General features: G+C 58.4%; 1 protein-coding gene across 2 annotated transcripts in view; it reads right to left on the bottom strand.

The window, feature by feature from the left end:
• Positions 1 to 17,620, bottom strand: part of RET (ret proto-oncogene) — a 60,811-nt gene that overhangs the window by 8,783 nt on the left and 34,408 nt on the right. For both annotated transcript variants that reach the window (XM_024751523.1, XM_024751522.1), the window contains exons 5-15: positions 16,627 to 16,822; positions 15,070 to 15,269; positions 12,735 to 12,993; positions 11,881 to 12,006; positions 10,113 to 10,223; positions 9,415 to 9,537; positions 7,502 to 7,758; positions 4,716 to 4,863; positions 3,151 to 3,258; positions 1,827 to 2,041; positions 1,621 to 1,743 (exon numbers count right to left, since the gene is read on the bottom strand). In XM_024751523.1, coding sequence (XP_024607291.1) covers positions 1,621 to 1,743; positions 1,827 to 2,041; positions 3,151 to 3,258; positions 4,716 to 4,863; positions 7,502 to 7,758; positions 9,415 to 9,537; positions 10,113 to 10,223; positions 11,881 to 12,006; positions 12,735 to 12,993; positions 15,070 to 15,269; positions 16,627 to 16,822 — 1,866 coding nt within the window. The remainder of the gene's footprint in view (positions 1 to 1,620; positions 1,744 to 1,826; positions 2,042 to 3,150; positions 3,259 to 4,715; positions 4,864 to 7,501; positions 7,759 to 9,414; positions 9,538 to 10,112; positions 10,224 to 11,880; positions 12,007 to 12,734; positions 12,994 to 15,069; positions 15,270 to 16,626; positions 16,823 to 17,620) is intronic.

The raw sequence follows: 17,620 nt of genomic DNA, 5'->3' as shown, positions 1-17,620 counted from the left end.
AGCTTTTCAGTACAAACAGGTCAGCCTTAAGGCAGAAATCAATTTTTTTTTTAAAAAGGCATGCATTAGACTTCAATGCAACGTTTACTATAAATCTTTTTTAAAAAAGTATTCTTGGCTTCCCTGGTGGTGCAGTGGTTAGGAATCCGCCTCCCAATGCAGGGGACATTGAGCCTGGTCCGGGAAGATCCCACATGCCGCAGTGCAATGAAGCCCGTGCGCCACAACTACTGAGCCTGCGCTCTAGAGCCCATGAGCCACAGCTACTGAGCCTGCGCTCTAGAGCCCGCGAGCCACAGCTACTGAGCCCACGCACCTAGAGCCCATGCTCCGCAACAAGAGAAGCCACTGCAATGAGAAGCCCACAGGCCGCAATGAAGAGTAGTCCCCACTCGCCGCAAATAGAGAAAGCCCGCACACAGCAACGAAAACCCAGCGCAGCCAAAAATAAAAATTAAATAAATTAAAAAAATTTTTCTTTAGGATTTATATCCTCAATGAAGTGTGACTGTTTCGTGGGGGGGTGTTCCTAACAATGCTGCCTACAGCCTGTGCTCTTGGGGGATATGCTTGGCCACATTGTGCTTCTTGCTTCATGACACGGGGCCTTCCTGAGGACCTATGTGTCAACAGGAAAGCTCTGTCCACCGCCCTCCACAGGGCAGGGAGCAGCCCCTCTCCACTTCCCCTTCAGCACTTCTGAGATGTGCTGTCACAACAGACACCCCAGAAGAAATTAAACATCATCCTCACGGCCCCTGGCAACACCAGGTCTTCTCCTGACCCTCAGAGCAAAGCTGAGGTGTATGCCGTCCCTTTTTGTGTTTTTCTTTTTGAGCACCATATGTTCTGAATGCCAGGTTAGCTGTGTGTCTTGAAGGTACCCGTGAGCTGGCCCTGTCCAGTCTGTCACAGGCAGGCTGCAGGGGAGGGGCTGAGAGGGCAACAGAACTAGAGGGTCAAGACCAATGCCACAGAGAACTGGACCGCGCCAGGGAACCAGATTTCCCGAGAAGGGGCCCTGACCACCTGTTTCAGTGACTCGGAAAAAGCTTCTGAAATCCCTACATTGCGACTCCAGACCCTGTCTCCAGGGCCTCCTGGTGCATCTTCCAAACTCTCTTAGGCAGGGGTTCCCAGGCCCTCGTCCCAGGAGAATCCCCACCTGTAAAGCGATTCATTCCCTTCTGCAAGGAATGAATAGCAAGCTTGGGTTTATTTCATTTCTCTCCTCTAAGCAAAGGACTAAAGGTAACAGTGACCTTCGCCCTGTAGAATCAAGAGGAACAACTGCAGAGAAGAAGGTTGTTATTTCTGCAGCGTTAGGTGACCTTCAAAAAGGATAGTGATCAAAAGCGAGAGAAGCTGCAGGGCCCCCACTTCCCAGCGGGCAGCTCTGCAAGACCACGTGTGGCCCTGAGGAAGAGAAGGAACAGACTTGGGGCTGAGTCCTGAGCTGGGTCTCTGGGGACCCAGGATTGGGGAAGGGTTTAGGGATGAGGGCTGGAAATTTATACTCTAAAAACCTGCTTTATCTTCTCCAGATAAAAATCTTGCCCCTGCCCTGTGGGTACCCTGACAGTCGCCCACACCCAGCCCGGGAGCCCCAGGACCCGGTACCTTGCTCCTCTTCACGTAGGAATCCTCTTCATAAACATCTCGGGACAGACCAAAATCCGAGATCTTCATCCTGCGCCCCTCGGCTACTAGGACGTTTCTGGCTGCCAAGTCCCGATGGACGAGCTGCAAGGGAGACAACCGCAGGGACCCCTGACACCCGGGCCCATGGCAGGCGGAGGGGAGGGCAGGGCAGGGACGGCACACACCTTCATCTCGGCCAGGTACTGCATCCCCCGCGAGATCTGCCAGGCGAAGGAGATGAGGTCGCCCATGGTCAGGGCCCGCTCCTCCGGGTTGTCCAGGTAGCTGGAGTTGCGGCTGTCTCTGCTGCCCACGTAGCCGGGCCCCGCCTTGCGGCTCTCTCGGAGGAAGCCCCGCAGGGAGCCGTACTTGGCATACTCCACAATGAGGAGCAGCGGCCCTGGGGGCAGAGGGGGCTGTGGGCTGGCTGCCTGCGGTGCCCCGGGCAGGCGAACTCAGGCCAGCTCTGGGCAACTGCTTCCCAGAGCATGGGCTAGGCCGCAGGGCCCCTGGGCAGGCTCTGCACCTGGGCAGACAGACCCAGCCCTGCTCTGGGGGGCAAGTGCCTGCATTCTGGCAGCCTGAGGACTTAAGCCCCAGCTCACTCTCACATCACTGGCTCTCCGCCTTGCGGGGGCCATGCGAAAGCCAGCTGCCTGGGTGGTCGAGCGTGACCTCTTCCCTGGGTGCCCCAGGCAGCCGGTCACTACATTCAGGACTGTCCTGGGAGGCACCCCCTGCTGCTAGGATGTCAGGCCTTTCTGCATCCTCGGTCCTGCCACAGCATGGCCTGGGGACGGCTGACAGAGGCAGGGTCTGGATCTGCCTGTGGCCACCTGCTCCCTGCTCCTGTCTGCTCTCAGCAGCTCTGGGCTGCAGTCCTGCCTGAGGCCCAGCCCTGAGTTCTGCTGGCTCTGACCAGTGTCCCTGCTGCCCTCTCCCTGTCAGCCCCGTTTCCCTCACACCCCAAACACACACACACACACACACACACACACACACACACACACACACACACGCACACACACAGTGGGAGGTCCCTTGGGTGGTACAGCAGGTTTGGAAAACCAGCAGAGCAGGATGCTTTTATGTGAGAGATGGTGACAACGCCTTTGCCACGCAGGGCTGGGGTTGGGGTCACCTGGAGCTTATGGCATGTCTGGTTCCCCGTGCCCAGGAGGCAGTGCTTGTTTCTGGAGCTCCCTGCCTTGGGGGCTCTGCCTGGAGCAGGGTGCTGACAACCAAGATGTCCCCAGAGACCTCATGGCAGCCCTGGCAGGCCCAGGGAACACACTGCGGGGAAGGCCTCACACAAGCACTCCTGCTGCACCCCTTCCTGCCCTCTCACTGACACGCAAGCTCCAGGCAGGAGCCAGAGACCCTGCTTCCGGGAGGAGAGAGAACAGGCGCCCAAGGAGGAAAGGATGGGGAAGGGGAAGGAGGCAGAATGGAGTGGCCCAGAGCCCCCTGGCCCGCGCCTGGCGGCTGCTGGTCCCTGGCTGGCCTTACCGTCCTGGCTGCAGGCCCCGTACAGCTTGATGACTTGCGGGTGGCTGACCTGCGTCAGGAGGTTGAACTCTGACAGCAGGTCCCGCAGCTCGCTCGCCGAGGCGTTCTCTGAAATGCACGTAAACACGGCAGGTTGCAAAGCGGTCCCTTCTGTTAGCCCCTTCTGCAGCCCTGCTGGGTCACAGCACCCACAGCGGGGGGGCGGGGGGGGCGGTCTGCACAGACCCATTATCCCCTTCAGAGACATCCTACCCAGGTTCAGACGAGGCCTGCAAGGGTCCCACTGCTTGGAGCTACTCTCAGCCCGTGGGAGGGTCAACAGCAGCCTCATGTGCCTCCGGGGAGTAAGAACCCGAGAAGCACACTTCCACACGAGCGGATCTTTCCATGGAAAGCCTCCCAGGGCTGGGCTGTACGCACAAATGGCATTATTTCCCTGCAAGCACCATCTCTCAAGGACAGTGGTGCACAGAGACCCCCTCGTTAACCCTTCTGGGAAGGTAAAGGGACTCCCCGTTGTCCCCAAACACCTGCTGACCAAGTGCTCAACAGTGGCGGGTGAGGCCCTGCAGAAAGGTGAAGACCGCCAGACATCACAGAAGTCCTCCAGCCACGCTGAGCACGCGTGTCCCAAGGGTGGACAGAGCATGCTCGGGCTCCCACCAGAAGCTTGGGTGTGGAGGTATTTTGAGACAAAAGCTGTGGCTACACAGTTCTCCTGGGCTAGTGGTCCCACAGCCCAGTGCCCAGCTGTGTCACCTCCTCTGGGTGCAGACTTGTCTGGAAATGAGAAGACAGCTGGGAGATGGGGCACTGGGACTCTCTGGACCACATGTAGGTGACCCAGGGCCAGTCTCACTGTGCCCCTTAGGGCCTGGGATCTCATGGGCAAGGGGCGACCCCAGTCTGAGGGCCTGGGCAAGTATCCAGAAGCACTCTGCACGGCACGGCCCCCCGACTGCTGAACCCAAGTGTGCATCAGCCGACTGTCCACTGCACGGCCGCTGGGCCCTCAGTCGGTCCACCTGGGCCAGAGCCTGGCTGGGCCCAGTGTCTGCTGAGAAACTCCAGTGAGGATGCCTAGCTTGCGGCAAGCCTGGGGCGGGGCAGACCCGCTGAGGACCAGTGGGGATTGGGCAAGGCAGGGCCCTAGGGGGCAGGGACTGGTCCTTACAGGTGGTCTCTTCACCAGGACTCTGGTGGATGCTTGGCTGAGAGAAATGAATGCAGCAGACTGGGTTGGGGAGAGCTGTCAGTCCAAAACCCAAAGGGCTTTTAATTTAAACTCGGATCTTTACCCAACACTGGTACAGAAGTAGCACCACTCCAGAACCTTCCAAGGGAGGAACGTCCTCACCCTGCTTCTCCAGGGACCACACCAGCCCACATCATCCATGGTGGGGATCCCCAGACTGCAGCCACTCAGGAAGAGCAACGGGGGGGCCTCTTCAGGAGGCAGTAGGCCAGCTGCCAGAACCCTGGCTGTTGCGTGGCTTCACCCATCCCTTGGGGCGCCCGCAGATGTGCGTGGCAGAACCATCATTGTGTACTGCCTGGACAGATACCTTTCAGCATCTTTACAGCCACAGTCGTGTACCCCGCTTTGCCTTTCAGCCGGAAGGCCGTTGCCTTGACCACTTTTCCAAATTCTCCTTCTCCCAGAGTTTTTCCAAGAACCAAGTTCTTCCGAGGGAATTCCCACTTTGGATCCTCCTATGTTGGGTGTGAAGGAAGGGAGACAAGAAGAGAGGGAAGAAAGATGGTGAGAAAAGAAAGAAGGCAAGACCTGGTGGACAAGCTCCAGTGTGCAGACAACTGACCGTCACCTGAACCAGCCCATGATAGTCACCACGTACAAGGGCAGGACCCCACAGTCAGGCCCTGAGGTGCCGTGACATGATGTGTCTCCCGCACGGGAAGGCAGGTGTTGCCACAAACCAGCCTGGACTCCGTTATGTCCGTACCCTTGCTGGCCCCTGTCTACTGAAGATGCCCTGTGCCACCCAGGCCCATGTCCTTGTCTGTCCAATGAGGGATTCGGGGCTTACTCAGCACCCACAGGTGCTCACAGGGGAGCATGGCCTCTTCCCTGGGAGTCAGGCCCAAGCTGCTCAGCACCGTCTCCGCTTTGGACACCAGGCCACAAGGCACTGACTGGCCAGCAGCCCAGATCTTCAGATGCCCTTTCCAGAGACCCCCCCAGGACTCCCAAGAGTACCGAACTGGCACCAGTGGCCCAAGTTGCCTACCAGCCCAGGACCCCTGGCTACTGGTGGGAGTGTCAAGGACACCTTCCCTGTGTGGCAGCCCCTGGAAAGGTGCCACTATGTTCCTCGGGAACCTCCACCCCAACACGTGGAAAAGCCGGCTCCTCCCATAGGCCCAGTCATTACCCTGAACCTGCACCCCCCTGCCTTCCCACAGAAGTCCCATCCACATACCATGCCCACTCAAGATCACACCAGGGCAGCTTCCCAGACCCCCAGCCTGGCTCATGTACTTGAATTCTGGGGATGCTGAATCCAGTCTGGAACCCGCCTTCCTGTGCCAGCACTGGGCATCCTTTACCCCAAGCCTCGCTGCAATTGGGCGGCGAGTGGGTGTGGCTTCAGGTGCTGTTTACGCTGTGCCCTGCCAGGCTCGCCTAACACACGGAGATGACACCACTGGGGTCGCAATGTCCCCCAGTGAACAGAGCCTTGTGTTCTGACATCTGGGAGCAAGGCAGTCTCCTCTCAGCACCATGGCCCGGGGCGCCTTCCAGCCAGTTCCCGGGCATCCTGGTATCTCAGGTTCCCCAAGAACCCATAGTCAGGGTCAGTGCTGACAACACGGTCACCACCGCCCTGGCGTCCACACTGCACTGGATAACAGTTTACTGCTCACAGACACTGCGCTAAGGTGGATATCACTGATTTGATCCTCTTAAAAATGTCAAAAACCATTCCCCCCACTTTACACGAGACAAAACAAAGGCCAAAAGATTGCGTAGCACATCGAAGACCTCGGAGCTGGTCAGCGGGGCCCCCGGACCTTGGGCCCGGCTCTGAGTTGCTCTGGGCTGGAGGCAACACGGGCCCAGGGTGGTTTTTGCGGAGGAGTTCCCCCTGCGCATGCACCTACCAGCACCACTCTCACCGTGCGCCTCAGCCCCAAACCGCCAGGGCGTTTAAAGGAATCAAACGGCTCGTCCCACACGCCTGCTGTGGAGGCTGAGATGCCGCTGGGGCTGGAGAACCCCACCTGCGGAGCGATGGCAACTAGGGAACTCAGGAGGGAGGCCTCTGTGGCCACCACGTCGGGGAATAGCCCTCACGGCCCAGACCCTCACCGAGGGGCCAGCACCCGTTGGGTGGCACCTCCTATGTATCCTGGCTACCTCCTACCCTGGGCTGTGGATGGTGGCCCCCGGGTGCCGAGCTTCCTGCACACGGCGCAACGCTCCCTACCCAGCCTCGTGGGGGGAACTTCTGTTCCCACGCACCCTCGACTCTGGCCACCTCCCTCAGCCCCTCCCAGTACCCGGCTGCCAGCAACTTGGGCGCTCCCAGCAAGCACGCTGAAGGGCACAGCGGGCAGAGGAGTGGCCTGGCCAGGTCGGGGTGGTGTCTGACGCGCACAGGCTGACTGCAGGCCCAGGCCCTGCCATGCAGGAGGGGCTCGGGACGCCTGCTAGCTGTGGGTGGCACTCTTCATCGGCCGGCCAGCCACAGGCCCTGGCCAGGCTCCCCCACAGGTGCCCTAGAGGCCCCTCAGTGCCCCCTCCCTCGGGGCCAGAGACAGACTCCCCTCTCTGCTGCTGCCACCCTGACCAAGCCCCCGCCTGCCAGCCTCTCTCGCCGGGATGGAGACAGTGCCTCATCACGGGGCTCCCACCCCACAGACTCCCAACAGAGCGGCCTGCGGAAATGAAGGCAGAACATGGGCGCCACCCTCAGGGGTCCCACCCTCTGAGAATAAAATACATGGTCCTCCTCAGCGCCTCCCCCAAGCCTTCCTCCTCCCAGCGCTTGGGGCATCTGCAGGATAGCTCCCGGTCAGGTTCAGCACAGCCCACCCTCCCCATATCCTAATGGCCCAGATCTCAGTCCATATAAATCAGCACCCATCATTCTCCGCCCTGCTCCATGCTCTCCGCCCCTCCCTGGAAGGCGGCTCAGTGAAGACAGGGGGCTGCTGGAATGCTCAGGGTGTCCTCGCAGTGGGTGAGAACGCATTAGCCCCAGGTGACCCGTCCCCTCCTCCCCTCCCCTCCCAGCTGCCCGAGACCAGAGGCCGGCGCCACCTGCAGGTCCCCTCCCCCCCGGGGGCGGCTGCCTCCCCAGCCCCGAGGCCACACGGGGAACCTCACCGGGATCTTGAAGGTGTCCACAGAGACCTGGTTCTCTACGGAGTCCAGCGAGGGCCGGCGGGCACCGGATGAGGAGTAGCTGACCGGAAAGGCCTGGGCAGGCCGGCGGAAGGTCATCTCAGCTGAGGCGATGGGTGGCTTGTGGGCGTTCTTGTGGTAGCGGTGGATGCAGAAGGTGGACAGCAGCACGGACACGATGAAGGAGAAGAGCACGGCTGCCGCGATCACTGTGCGGCAAAGCTCGTCACACAGCGGGTCTGCGGGCAGCGGGGGTGGGCCGTGAGAGATGACACCCCGGGAGGGGGACCCCGAATACCCTCAGGAGCTGGTACAGAGCAGCTCTCCAGCCCGCCACACCCAGGACAGCCGGGAAGCGTCTGCTGTGACCAGCTTTGAGCATCCTGGAGACCACTGCTGGTGTGAAGGTCTGAGAGTAATTGCCAACCCTCCAACAGAAGCGGCCCACAGCAGGAACTGTTCTGTACGTTTTTGCTGTTGGAGACTGTTACCACCCTTTTCCAGAAGGAATGAGAGTTTATAAGCAGCCTGCCTAAGGTCGCACAACAGACGTCATGCACACCCGCACCCACCCACCCTAGAATGCTGCACTGAAGCCAGAGGCCCAGGGGCGCTGGTGGGGAGGTGCAGCTCTTCCCCTGTGTTCCTGATATCTTTTGTATTTTCTTTATAGTCAGTATAAAGGAGGGAAAAAAGAAAAGTGGCCCAGGACCTAGGGCTGTGCAATAACAACCCGAATACCAGAAAAACGTCCCTGGGCTCAGCACATCCGCATGTGCTCAGTGGGGCACCTGCTGTCCCAGAAGAAGCACCTAGAGGCTCTGGCTAGGAGGATGGGGACCCATTTGGCCAATGCCATGGGCCCAGCAAAGGCCCTGCACAGGGACAGTCCGAGCAGACACTGAGTTATCTGGTGAAAGAAATAATTTTCCAGCCCAACCCTTACCACAGAACTTCGGGCCAGGGAGTTCCCTGGTGATTCAGTGGTTAGGGATCTGTGCTTTCACTGCCAAGGGCACGGGTTCTATAATCCCTGGCTGGAAATAGAAGCAACCTAAGTGTCCATCGACAGATGAATGGAAAAAGACAATGTGGCACATATATACCATGCAATATTACTCAACCATAAAAAGAAACGATATTGAGTTATTTGTAGTGAGGTGGACGGACCTAGAGTCTGTCATACAGAGTGAAGTTAAGTCAGAAAGAGAAAAACAAATACCACATGCTAACACATATATATGGAATCTAAAAAAAAACAAACAAAAAAAGGTTCTGAAGAACCTAGGGGCAGGAGAGGAATAAAGACACAGACGTAGAGAATGGACTTGAGGACATGGGGAGGGGGAAGGGTAAGCTGGGGAGAAGTGAGAGAGTGGCATGGACATATATACACTACCAAATGTAAAATAGATAGCTAGTGGGAAGCAGCCGCATAGCACAGGGAGATCAGCTCCGTGCTTTGTGACCACCTAGAGGGGTGGGATAGGGAGGTTGGGATAGGGAGGGTGGGAGGGAGACGCAAGAGGGAGGGGATATGTGGATACATGTATAGCTGATTCACCTTGTTATAAAGCAGAAATTAACACACCATTGTAAAGCAATTATACTCCAATAAAGATGTTAAAAAAAAAAAAATCCCTGGATGGGGAACTAAGATCCTGCAAGCTGCATGGCACGCCAAAAAACCCCCCAAAACACCACCAAACTTCAGGCCAGAAGGCAGTCTTAGAGACCCTGACCCAGCTCCCAGTCTGCACAGATGAGGGAACCAAGACCCTGAGGGAAGGAAAAAGGTCTCCTGGGTTTCCGCGCCTTCCTGCAATTTCCTCCCTCGCTCCTCGGGGCTCAGGGAGGTGTGGGGATCCCTGCCCGCGTGGCCCCAGCCAGCTCACCTTGGCTGTCTTCCGGCTCACAGAAACACTTCTTCTCCTCCGGGAAGCAGTTGCAGATACCAAAGCCGGCTTTAATCCCCCGGCGCTCCCCAGGCTCGTGCCCACCAATGATGCTGCCGCCCCCTGATGATGGACACAACTCACTCAGCAGCCCACTCAGCCTCGGGGGGACCTGACCAGCCAGACCACCCAGACAGGAGCGTGAGAGGCCCCTCCCCACCTGATGTCAGCACTCTCAGGCCCAGGGAGCGCAGTGAGCTCAGAAGTCTGTGTCACCCAGGCAGGAGTCTCAGCACGACAGGCCCCCAAACGAGTCCCCTGGCCACAGCGGGCGCGAGGAGGAACCCACAGGCTGCCCAGGGCCCTGGCTGAGGTCCACACACGGTTACTTTTCAGAAGCAGAGCACGGGCAGCAGGGGCGGCCTGGAGCCAGCGGAATGGGGGACAGGGCGCTGCACCCCCGTGAATCGGCCAGGACAACACTGGAGAGGGTGGGTCAGGCCAGCAGGCGCTAGTCTTGGGGGAGGAGAGGCCTTTGTTCAAATGAAATGTTAGAAAAAGGCTCAGCACATGCAACCCAGGAAGTCGGCTGGCCTGGCTGAAGTGCAGGTGGGAGTCCGAGCCCCTTCAGCTTGCTACCTACACCCCCTTCCCAGGCCCTGCCCTTGCTCAGGTACACGCACAGGCTCGGTGCTTACGGAGGCAGTCCTGGGGGCAGATGTTGGCGTCTCTGCTTTCCACGGCGTCACAGTGGCCGTCGGGGCAGGTCTTGATGCTGGGGGAGCAGGTGGAGAAGTTCCTGGTGATCCCTATGGTACACAGCAGGCAGTTACTACCACGAGGGAGCACCCGTCCTGGTCAGACGGCCAGAGCCGGGAGGGCCGCACCCAGGGCCTCCCAGGCCAAGCCTGCACCGCCCCCCGCAAGGAGAAGCAAACCGAGGCCTGAGCCGAGAAAAGCCGAGAAAAGCCGAGAGCTTGGGGGTCCGGGGTGTACAGGGCAGCCCAGGCAGTGAGGGCTGGGCAGTCCCAGGGCTGTGCCCGGGCTCACATCAAGGAGGCCAGAAGAGACCAGACAAGGCTGGGACCCTCTCAAGGCGGTACCGTGAGCGGGACCCTCACGCCGGTGGGCGAGGCTTGGAGCCAGCAGTGGGCTAAGCCCAAGGATATGCAGGCTCCTCCTGCTTGGGGCCACACTCCCGGGGCTGGGATCTCCCAGGTAGAGCTTCTCTGAAGATTGTTTTGGAGATTTTGAATTTTTTTTAAGGTTTGCGTTTTTATGAACTAAAGCCAACTATGAATGATGTGCACAGTGTAACCTACCTTATACTCATCCACCTTTTGGATCTTTGAAAAGGGTCTGTGAACTATGTGTCTAAAAGCAGTGGGTGAGGGCTTCCCTGGTGGCGCAGTGGTTAAGAATCCGCCTGCCAGTGCAGGGGACACGGGTTCGAGCCCTGGTCCGGGAAGATCCCACATGCCACAGAACAACTAAGCCCGTGTGCCGTAACTACTGAGCCTGTGCTCTAGAGCCCACGAGTCACGACTACTGAGCCCATCGGCCACAACTACTGATGCCTGCGTGCCTAGAGCCCGTGCTCCGCAACAAGAGAAGCCACCGCAGTGAGGAGCCCGGATACCACAACGAAGAGTAGCCCCTGCTCGCCACAACTAGAGAAAAGCCCGTGCACAGCAACGAAGACCCAGTGCAGCCAAAAATAAATAAAATAAAATAAATTTATAAGAAATAAAAAAAATAAAAGCAGAGGGGGAATGGGGGAAGGTTAGGGGGAGGGATAGTTAGGGAGCTTGGGATTCACATGTACACTCTGCTATATTTTAAATGGATAACCAACAAGGACCTACTGTAGAGCACAGGGAACTCTGCTCAATATTACATACAACCTAATCGGGAAAAGAATTTGGAAAAGAATAGATACGTGTGTGTGTATAACTGACTCACTATGGTGTGCACCTGAAACTAACACAACATTGTTAATCAACTATGCTCCAATATAAAATAAAAAGTTTAAAAAAAATAAAAGCATTGGGTGAATACATTCACAACTGCACATGTAATTTACGTGTGTATGGGTGGAGAAATGGAGACACAGATGCCAATTCACATCTAGTTTAGGGACAAATATATGTACAGAAATTTAGAATAAAATAAAAAGAAAACACGCACATCCCAACTTTGGCCCAGACCCTCCCAAGCCCAGAGCGAGTCCAGCCTCAGGCACCTGTGATCCCACGGTGATAAACAGCCCCAATGTCCTCATGCCACCCTGCACTAATGTCCACCCTCTCCTGGCATCAGGAGTCACAGCAGGGGACAAGGCGCTGGGGAAGAGACTCAGCGTGGACGGGGGTGGGGGGCATCGCAGAGGCTGGCAGGGCCACACAGACACCCTCTCCACTCAGTCGTCATCACCCTCCCGAACACCCGGCTCTGCACGGGGCCTACCTTTGCCGTCTCCCTGTCTCCACTCGCACCTGCCCGTCAGAGAGCCCAGGCCGCCGCATTCCTCACACTCGGGACGCCTCTTGCTGACCGCGCAGGACAGGGGGCAGCCTGGCTCCTCTGCCACATCTGGGGGTGGCAGAAAGCAAGTCACAGGGGGCCAGCCTGGGCCCTGTGTCCAGCCACCAGCACCCACGGGCGAGGGCAGCAGTGGCTCAGCTGTCCCCACGGGTTGAGCCCAGAGGGGAGGTAGTGACTAAGCACCGGGGCACAGGGCAGTGAGGGGGCTGCTGAGGAAGGGGTGGTACCACAGTCACAAAGCGGGGACAGCTACTGGGCTGAGATAAGTATGGAGGGAGGGTGTGAGGTGGCCAGACTCGGCCAGTGGCACCCAGGACACCCAGTTAAACCTGACCTTCAGATAACGGTGAACCCCTGCTTTGTGTAAATACGTCCCTAATATCACGGTGACATGCTTGGAAGTTTGTCTTCTAAGAGACACTGCAAAAGTTGCACGAGACGTACTTACACCAAAAAAATTGCTTGTTGTTTACCTGAAATTCACGTTTAAGCAGGGTCCTCTATTGTATCTGGCAGCCCTAAAGCAAGTGCATAGGTAGGACGCATTGACAGAGGTGATGGGCAGCAGTGACCGTCCACAATGCTGTCACTCTGGGCTAAACTGTTTCACACTTTGCCCCTGTCATCCTTCCAGCTTGGCTGTGCGGCGTGCGCCGTTTTCTCATCTTACAGGGAAGAAGGCTCAGGCTCAGGGAAGCCACCAGTTAGTGAGGGGGAGCGGGACCGGGGCCCTTCTGTGGGAGAAGCCCGACCCTCCCCGCAGCCCTGGCACTCACACGTCCCCTCCAGTGTGACGAGCAGTGGGGCCTGGGCTTGCCGGCGGGTTGGCCGTTCGATGGCCACTACCGTGTACTGGAGTTGGGCACACTCGGGCCGCTGCAGGGCCTCCGTGTCGTTCACGAACAGGGTCCCCGTGGTGTCCTCGGCCGAGGTGACCACCCCCAGGGCGCTGCAGTTGGCGCTGGAGAGCTGCAGCCTGTACTGCACGTGGATGCCACTGAACTCCTGGCAGTTTTCCACACAGACTTTCCCAATCTAGGCATGGGACACAGGGAATCCTTAGCTGGGTGGCTGGACCACCTGTGAGGGTGGCTGGAGGGGCTCCCTGGCAGCCCGAGTCCCAGGACAGTTTCCTACTCAGCCCAGGACGGTAGCTCCCCATCTCCCCAGCCCCCGGAACCTGCAGACCATCCGCCTGCCTGGTCCTGCCCTGCCCAGACCATGGGACCACCACCCATACCTGCCCCTCAGAGCCGGAGGTGAAGGAACACGGGGCACTGGGGTTGGTTTTGGGGGCTGGCCCTCCAGGGAGGTGCTGCTGGCCTGCCCAGCTCATCCCTCACTTGCTCACTCATTAAGGCACAAAGGCAGCCTGTATGCCTCCTACACACCTCCCTCTCTTCTGGCCAGGCCAATTTTGCTCTGGGAGCAAAGCAAAGTTCCTACCTGGGGTGGTCCACGCCCGAGCCAGGTCACTCGCCTTGTTAGTCAGAACATGGCACCCGGGCCACGATTCATGCAGCATGGTTGTCTGTCCCACATGGGACCCAGGGGGCCTTCCTGGGACTTGGGCTGGAACCCCTGGGAGAGAAGGGATGCTTCTCCCAGGGGTGCTAGGCTGGCAGCTGTGGTCACTGGGGCCTGGAGCTGGTCAGTTGAACTCTCCTTTTTACCCGCCCAGCCACCTGAGTTACCGTAAGGGCTGCGGGTGGCTTGAGATCAGAAGCTCTGACTAGTCAAGGCTGAGGGCTGGGGGCCTGGTGGGGGGAGCGGGGATAGGGCCCTGCCTGCAGCCACACACCATGCCCTTGCTCAGCCCGACTCAGGCCCAGGGCAGAGCCAGGCTCCTCCAAGCCCACACTCGACGCCACAATAAAACCACCTGCTGGGCTCCAAGCACTTCCCTGTACAAACCGGGCTCACTTCCACTCTCTCCAGTGACCCTCAAAATTGCCCAAGGTCATCATCCTCAATCTACAATCATAAAAACTGGGGAGCCGGTGAGAGCCCACAGTGAGTCTGAGGCTGCACTGGGACTTGGGTCCCTGTGCCCTCCTGAGTCTGCTGGAGCACAGATGACCCACCTCCAGCAGTGCCTGCTCCAGCTCAGACCCCCAGACACCCCTCAGGCCCCTCTGCTTTGTCACCTCCCACCACCCTTGACCCCTGCCTCCAGGAAAGGCCCGAGGTTGGGTGGCAGGTTGGGGAGCCTGGATGTGTCCAAGGGTGGGGTTCTTCGTTTGCTGGCCCCGGGTGGCTGCCAGGAGGTAAGGGAACCAACCACAGAAACTGGCAAAACCACTGGAAAATAGGAGATGGCCCTAAACGGGATGTTCTAAAGAGAATGTGGCCACAGCTGCCCCACTAGGAGAACGCAGTACGTTAAGTCATATGCTTGCTGTAACCACAAGTGAACTTTAAAAAGCGCTTAAGAGACACATTCTCGGAAGAACTGCACCAAAATGTTACACACTGGCTAATATGAGAAAAAGAGATCACTCCTGTCTATCCCTTATCTCCTTTGACGAATACTTATTACTTTTATTTTTTCTACTTCTAATCGTTATTTTCCAACGACAAATGCAAAATAAGCTCTAGTAAACAGACTTGCAGAAAAGTGGAAAGTAGAAGCGCTCCCTATCTTTCCCTGCAGAGGGCGCCACCTTTAACTGCTGCCTGCATTTGCACACTTGCAAACTCCCAGCAATGAGGACTTCGCTTTGAACCTAGGGAGCCACCTGAGACCAGCACTTACGCAAACCACTTTTTCACTTAAGTCACCGGGAACGTCTTTCCAAGTCTGCATGCATAGATTTACCTGGCGCTGCTCTTTCATGAGTACAAAATGTTTTAAAGATGCCAAGAAAGGAGACAGCAAAGAAGAGGGGCCCACAAAACCTACGAGCCCTGCTCATGACTCTTCCATGGCCCCAGCCCTCCTGGCCCCGTGCCTGCAGCTCCCTGGGGCCACTCCGTGCACTACTTAGCTCAGGGAGGGGGTGTCACCCACCCCCCAGCCCTGCTTGAAATCTGCTCAACGGAGCACGCCACCCTGGGGGTCTCCTGCCCCTCCACACCCCTCCCCAGGCAGGCAGCAGGCTGGGGGCTCACCTGGGCGAAGCGGCGGGCCCGTCTGCTCGCGGCAAAGGAGTAGGTGCTGGGCAGGCGCAGGCTGACGGGCAGCACAGACACGTTGAAGTGGAGGAGGATGACGCCCTCCCCCGGGCCCTGGAAGTCCGAGTCGTTGACCATCACGGCCACCTGCACGGCCCGGCTCTCCGAGATGGGGAGGCTCCGGTTGAGAACCAGCCCTGAGGAGGGTGGGGGAGGGGGTGTGTCTGTGTGGACGGTACACGGTGATGATGGGTGGGGGCCCTGCGGGTTGCGACCACTGTCCCACGCCGCTGCATGCCTCCCCAACGCACTTCCCACACACACACGTGGAGACAGGTACCTCCACCCACACGGACACAGATAACAGACCTGGCAGGAGGCATTAAGGTAGCACTACTGTTTAAAAGTAGTGCGTCGCTGTGCTGAGCTGGGAGCCCAGAAGACCCTTCTCAGCTGGGAGGTAACCTTGGGGATGTGTGTGTGTGTGTGTGTGTGTGTGTGTGTGTGTGTGATGTGAGTGTGGGGTAGGCCACACAAGGTAAAGAACCGTGACCACCAAGGCCCTGGGAAGACTGTGCTAGCCCCTGGGAACTCTCAACAGCAACAGCCCCCTGTGGACCCTTGGATTCCACAGGCCTCCAGCACCCGGGAGCTTCCACGCTTCTGAGCACCTGCCGTGTGCCAAGGCTGAGGTTTTAGTTTAGTGGAGACAGAAAGGGGGAGGGGAGGCTCTGGTGCACATGGCACCAGAGTGAGTATGCAGGGGCAAGGATGACATTTTCCCTCACACAGGACAGACGGCTTCAGAGGCCTGGTGGGGGAGGGGAGGATGAGAAACAAATAGGATCAGGCCAGCCAGAAAGGGATAAAGGCACCAGTGATCCTGGGTTCCCCAGAAGCAGACCCCCAAACAAGGACCCAAGTGCAAGTGTGGTATTTGAAAGGTGATGCTAGAAAACACGGGCAGGAGGGCAGGGGAGGGAGGCAGGGAAGCTTGAGGATGAGTATGTCCCGTCCGGCAGGTGAGCAATGCGGGCACCTGGAGCTCAGCCCTGAGGGTGGGCGCATTCCAGGAGCCAGACAGGACAATCATCGGGGAACCCTCCGACTCTAGGACACTGAGCTGCTATTGTATGGATACATCAACCCCTTGTGAGTAGAGAGTTGCTGGTGCGGGGAGGGGGCAATAATAACCCCTGGGCACTCGGGCACCTGGGAGGTGGCAAAGCAGGTGCCAGGGGCCAGAGGGAGGCCTCGGTGATGACATACGTGTTGCAGTGAGTCCTGGCGTGGCCAGCACGGGGAGGTGTTGTGGTGTCCTGCCAGGGTCGGCCTCAGGACAGTTCATGGAGAGGACAGCCTGCGAACACCCACCAAGGTGGCCCAGGCAAGCCCAGCAGAGACAAAGGCTGGGAGAAGGAGTGGAAGGGGCGGCTGCCTGGTGCTCAGAGGGCCAGGACAGGCGTCTGTGTGTGCAGGGTGCTGCCCCGTCCAAGGAGAGTGGGCCGCCGGTTCCCCAGGGGACCCAGCCAGGCCACATCTGGCCTCTCTTACTGTAGTCATGCACGGTTGCCCGCACAAAGCTGCCGTTGGCCTGGGCCAAGGTCTCGTTGGGCGAGTGCTCTACTCGGAAGGTCTGGAGGGCCCAGGCATCCCCGGAGAGCAGTGTGCTTGTGTACCGTCTCAGGAGCTCCCCGGATGCTGGCACCACATCTGCATCGAAGACACGTAGTGTGGCCACAACAGTGCCCTACAGAGAACAGGGGGTGCCAGTTAGGGCCCTTAAAGCCAGAGACCGTGGGAAGGCACGTGCCCCACGAGTGGACCAGGTGTGTGCAGTCAGAGCTGGCTCTAGGGACAGACTGACCTGGGTTCAAGTTCCCTGGGGCCCCTAGTCAGCCTGCCCCGGTCACCCTTCCTGGGCCACTGCAGCTCACCTGAGCAGCAGGTGTGACAGGCATCTACAGATGCCCCATAAGGATGGATGAGAGCACATGCCCTGGTGCTCTGTTGAAGACCTCATCTAGGTCCCCATAGAGCAGAGCAAGCACTCCTACTCTTCCCTGAGGAAACCAGGCCCCACAAGGCGGAGGAGTTAGCTCAGTGCCATAGAGTGACAGACAGCAGACCTGGGATCCAAGCCCAGGTATCCACAAGAATGCTTGGCCCAGCCGCTCCGCGGCATGTGGGATCTTCCCAGACGGGAGCACGAACCCGTATCCCCTGCATCGGCAGGCGGACTCTCAACCACTGCGCCACCAGGGAAGCCCTCCTCCAAGCATCTTAATGCTCTTCTCTCAAGTCTCTTCTGTACACCAGGCTGGAGAGGGTCACGAGGAAGGTTCTGAGCAAAGTCACAGGGCCTCTCTGCTCTCACTGCTAACCAGGCTCCCCAGTGTCACCACCAGGGCGTCCTGCCAGGCTCGTGAGACATTCCCTTGTGTCATGTGCTTTCCTCTCCCTGGCTCATCCGCCAAACCTGCTCTTGGGGTGCCCAGAGAAGCAGGCAGTGACAACATACTACGCCCCCACCCTTCCATTGCTCCTG

This window comes from Neophocaena asiaeorientalis, unplaced genomic scaffold (assembly GCF_003031525.2).
Source record: "Neophocaena asiaeorientalis asiaeorientalis breed wild unplaced genomic scaffold, Neophocaena_asiaeorientalis_V1.1 scaffold351, whole genome shotgun sequence".
In the NCBI taxonomy this organism is placed as follows: domain Eukaryota; kingdom Metazoa; phylum Chordata; class Mammalia; order Artiodactyla; family Phocoenidae; genus Neophocaena; species Neophocaena asiaeorientalis.
Note: the sequence above shows the minus strand (reverse complement) of the source record. Positions and strands in the feature narration are given on the sequence as shown.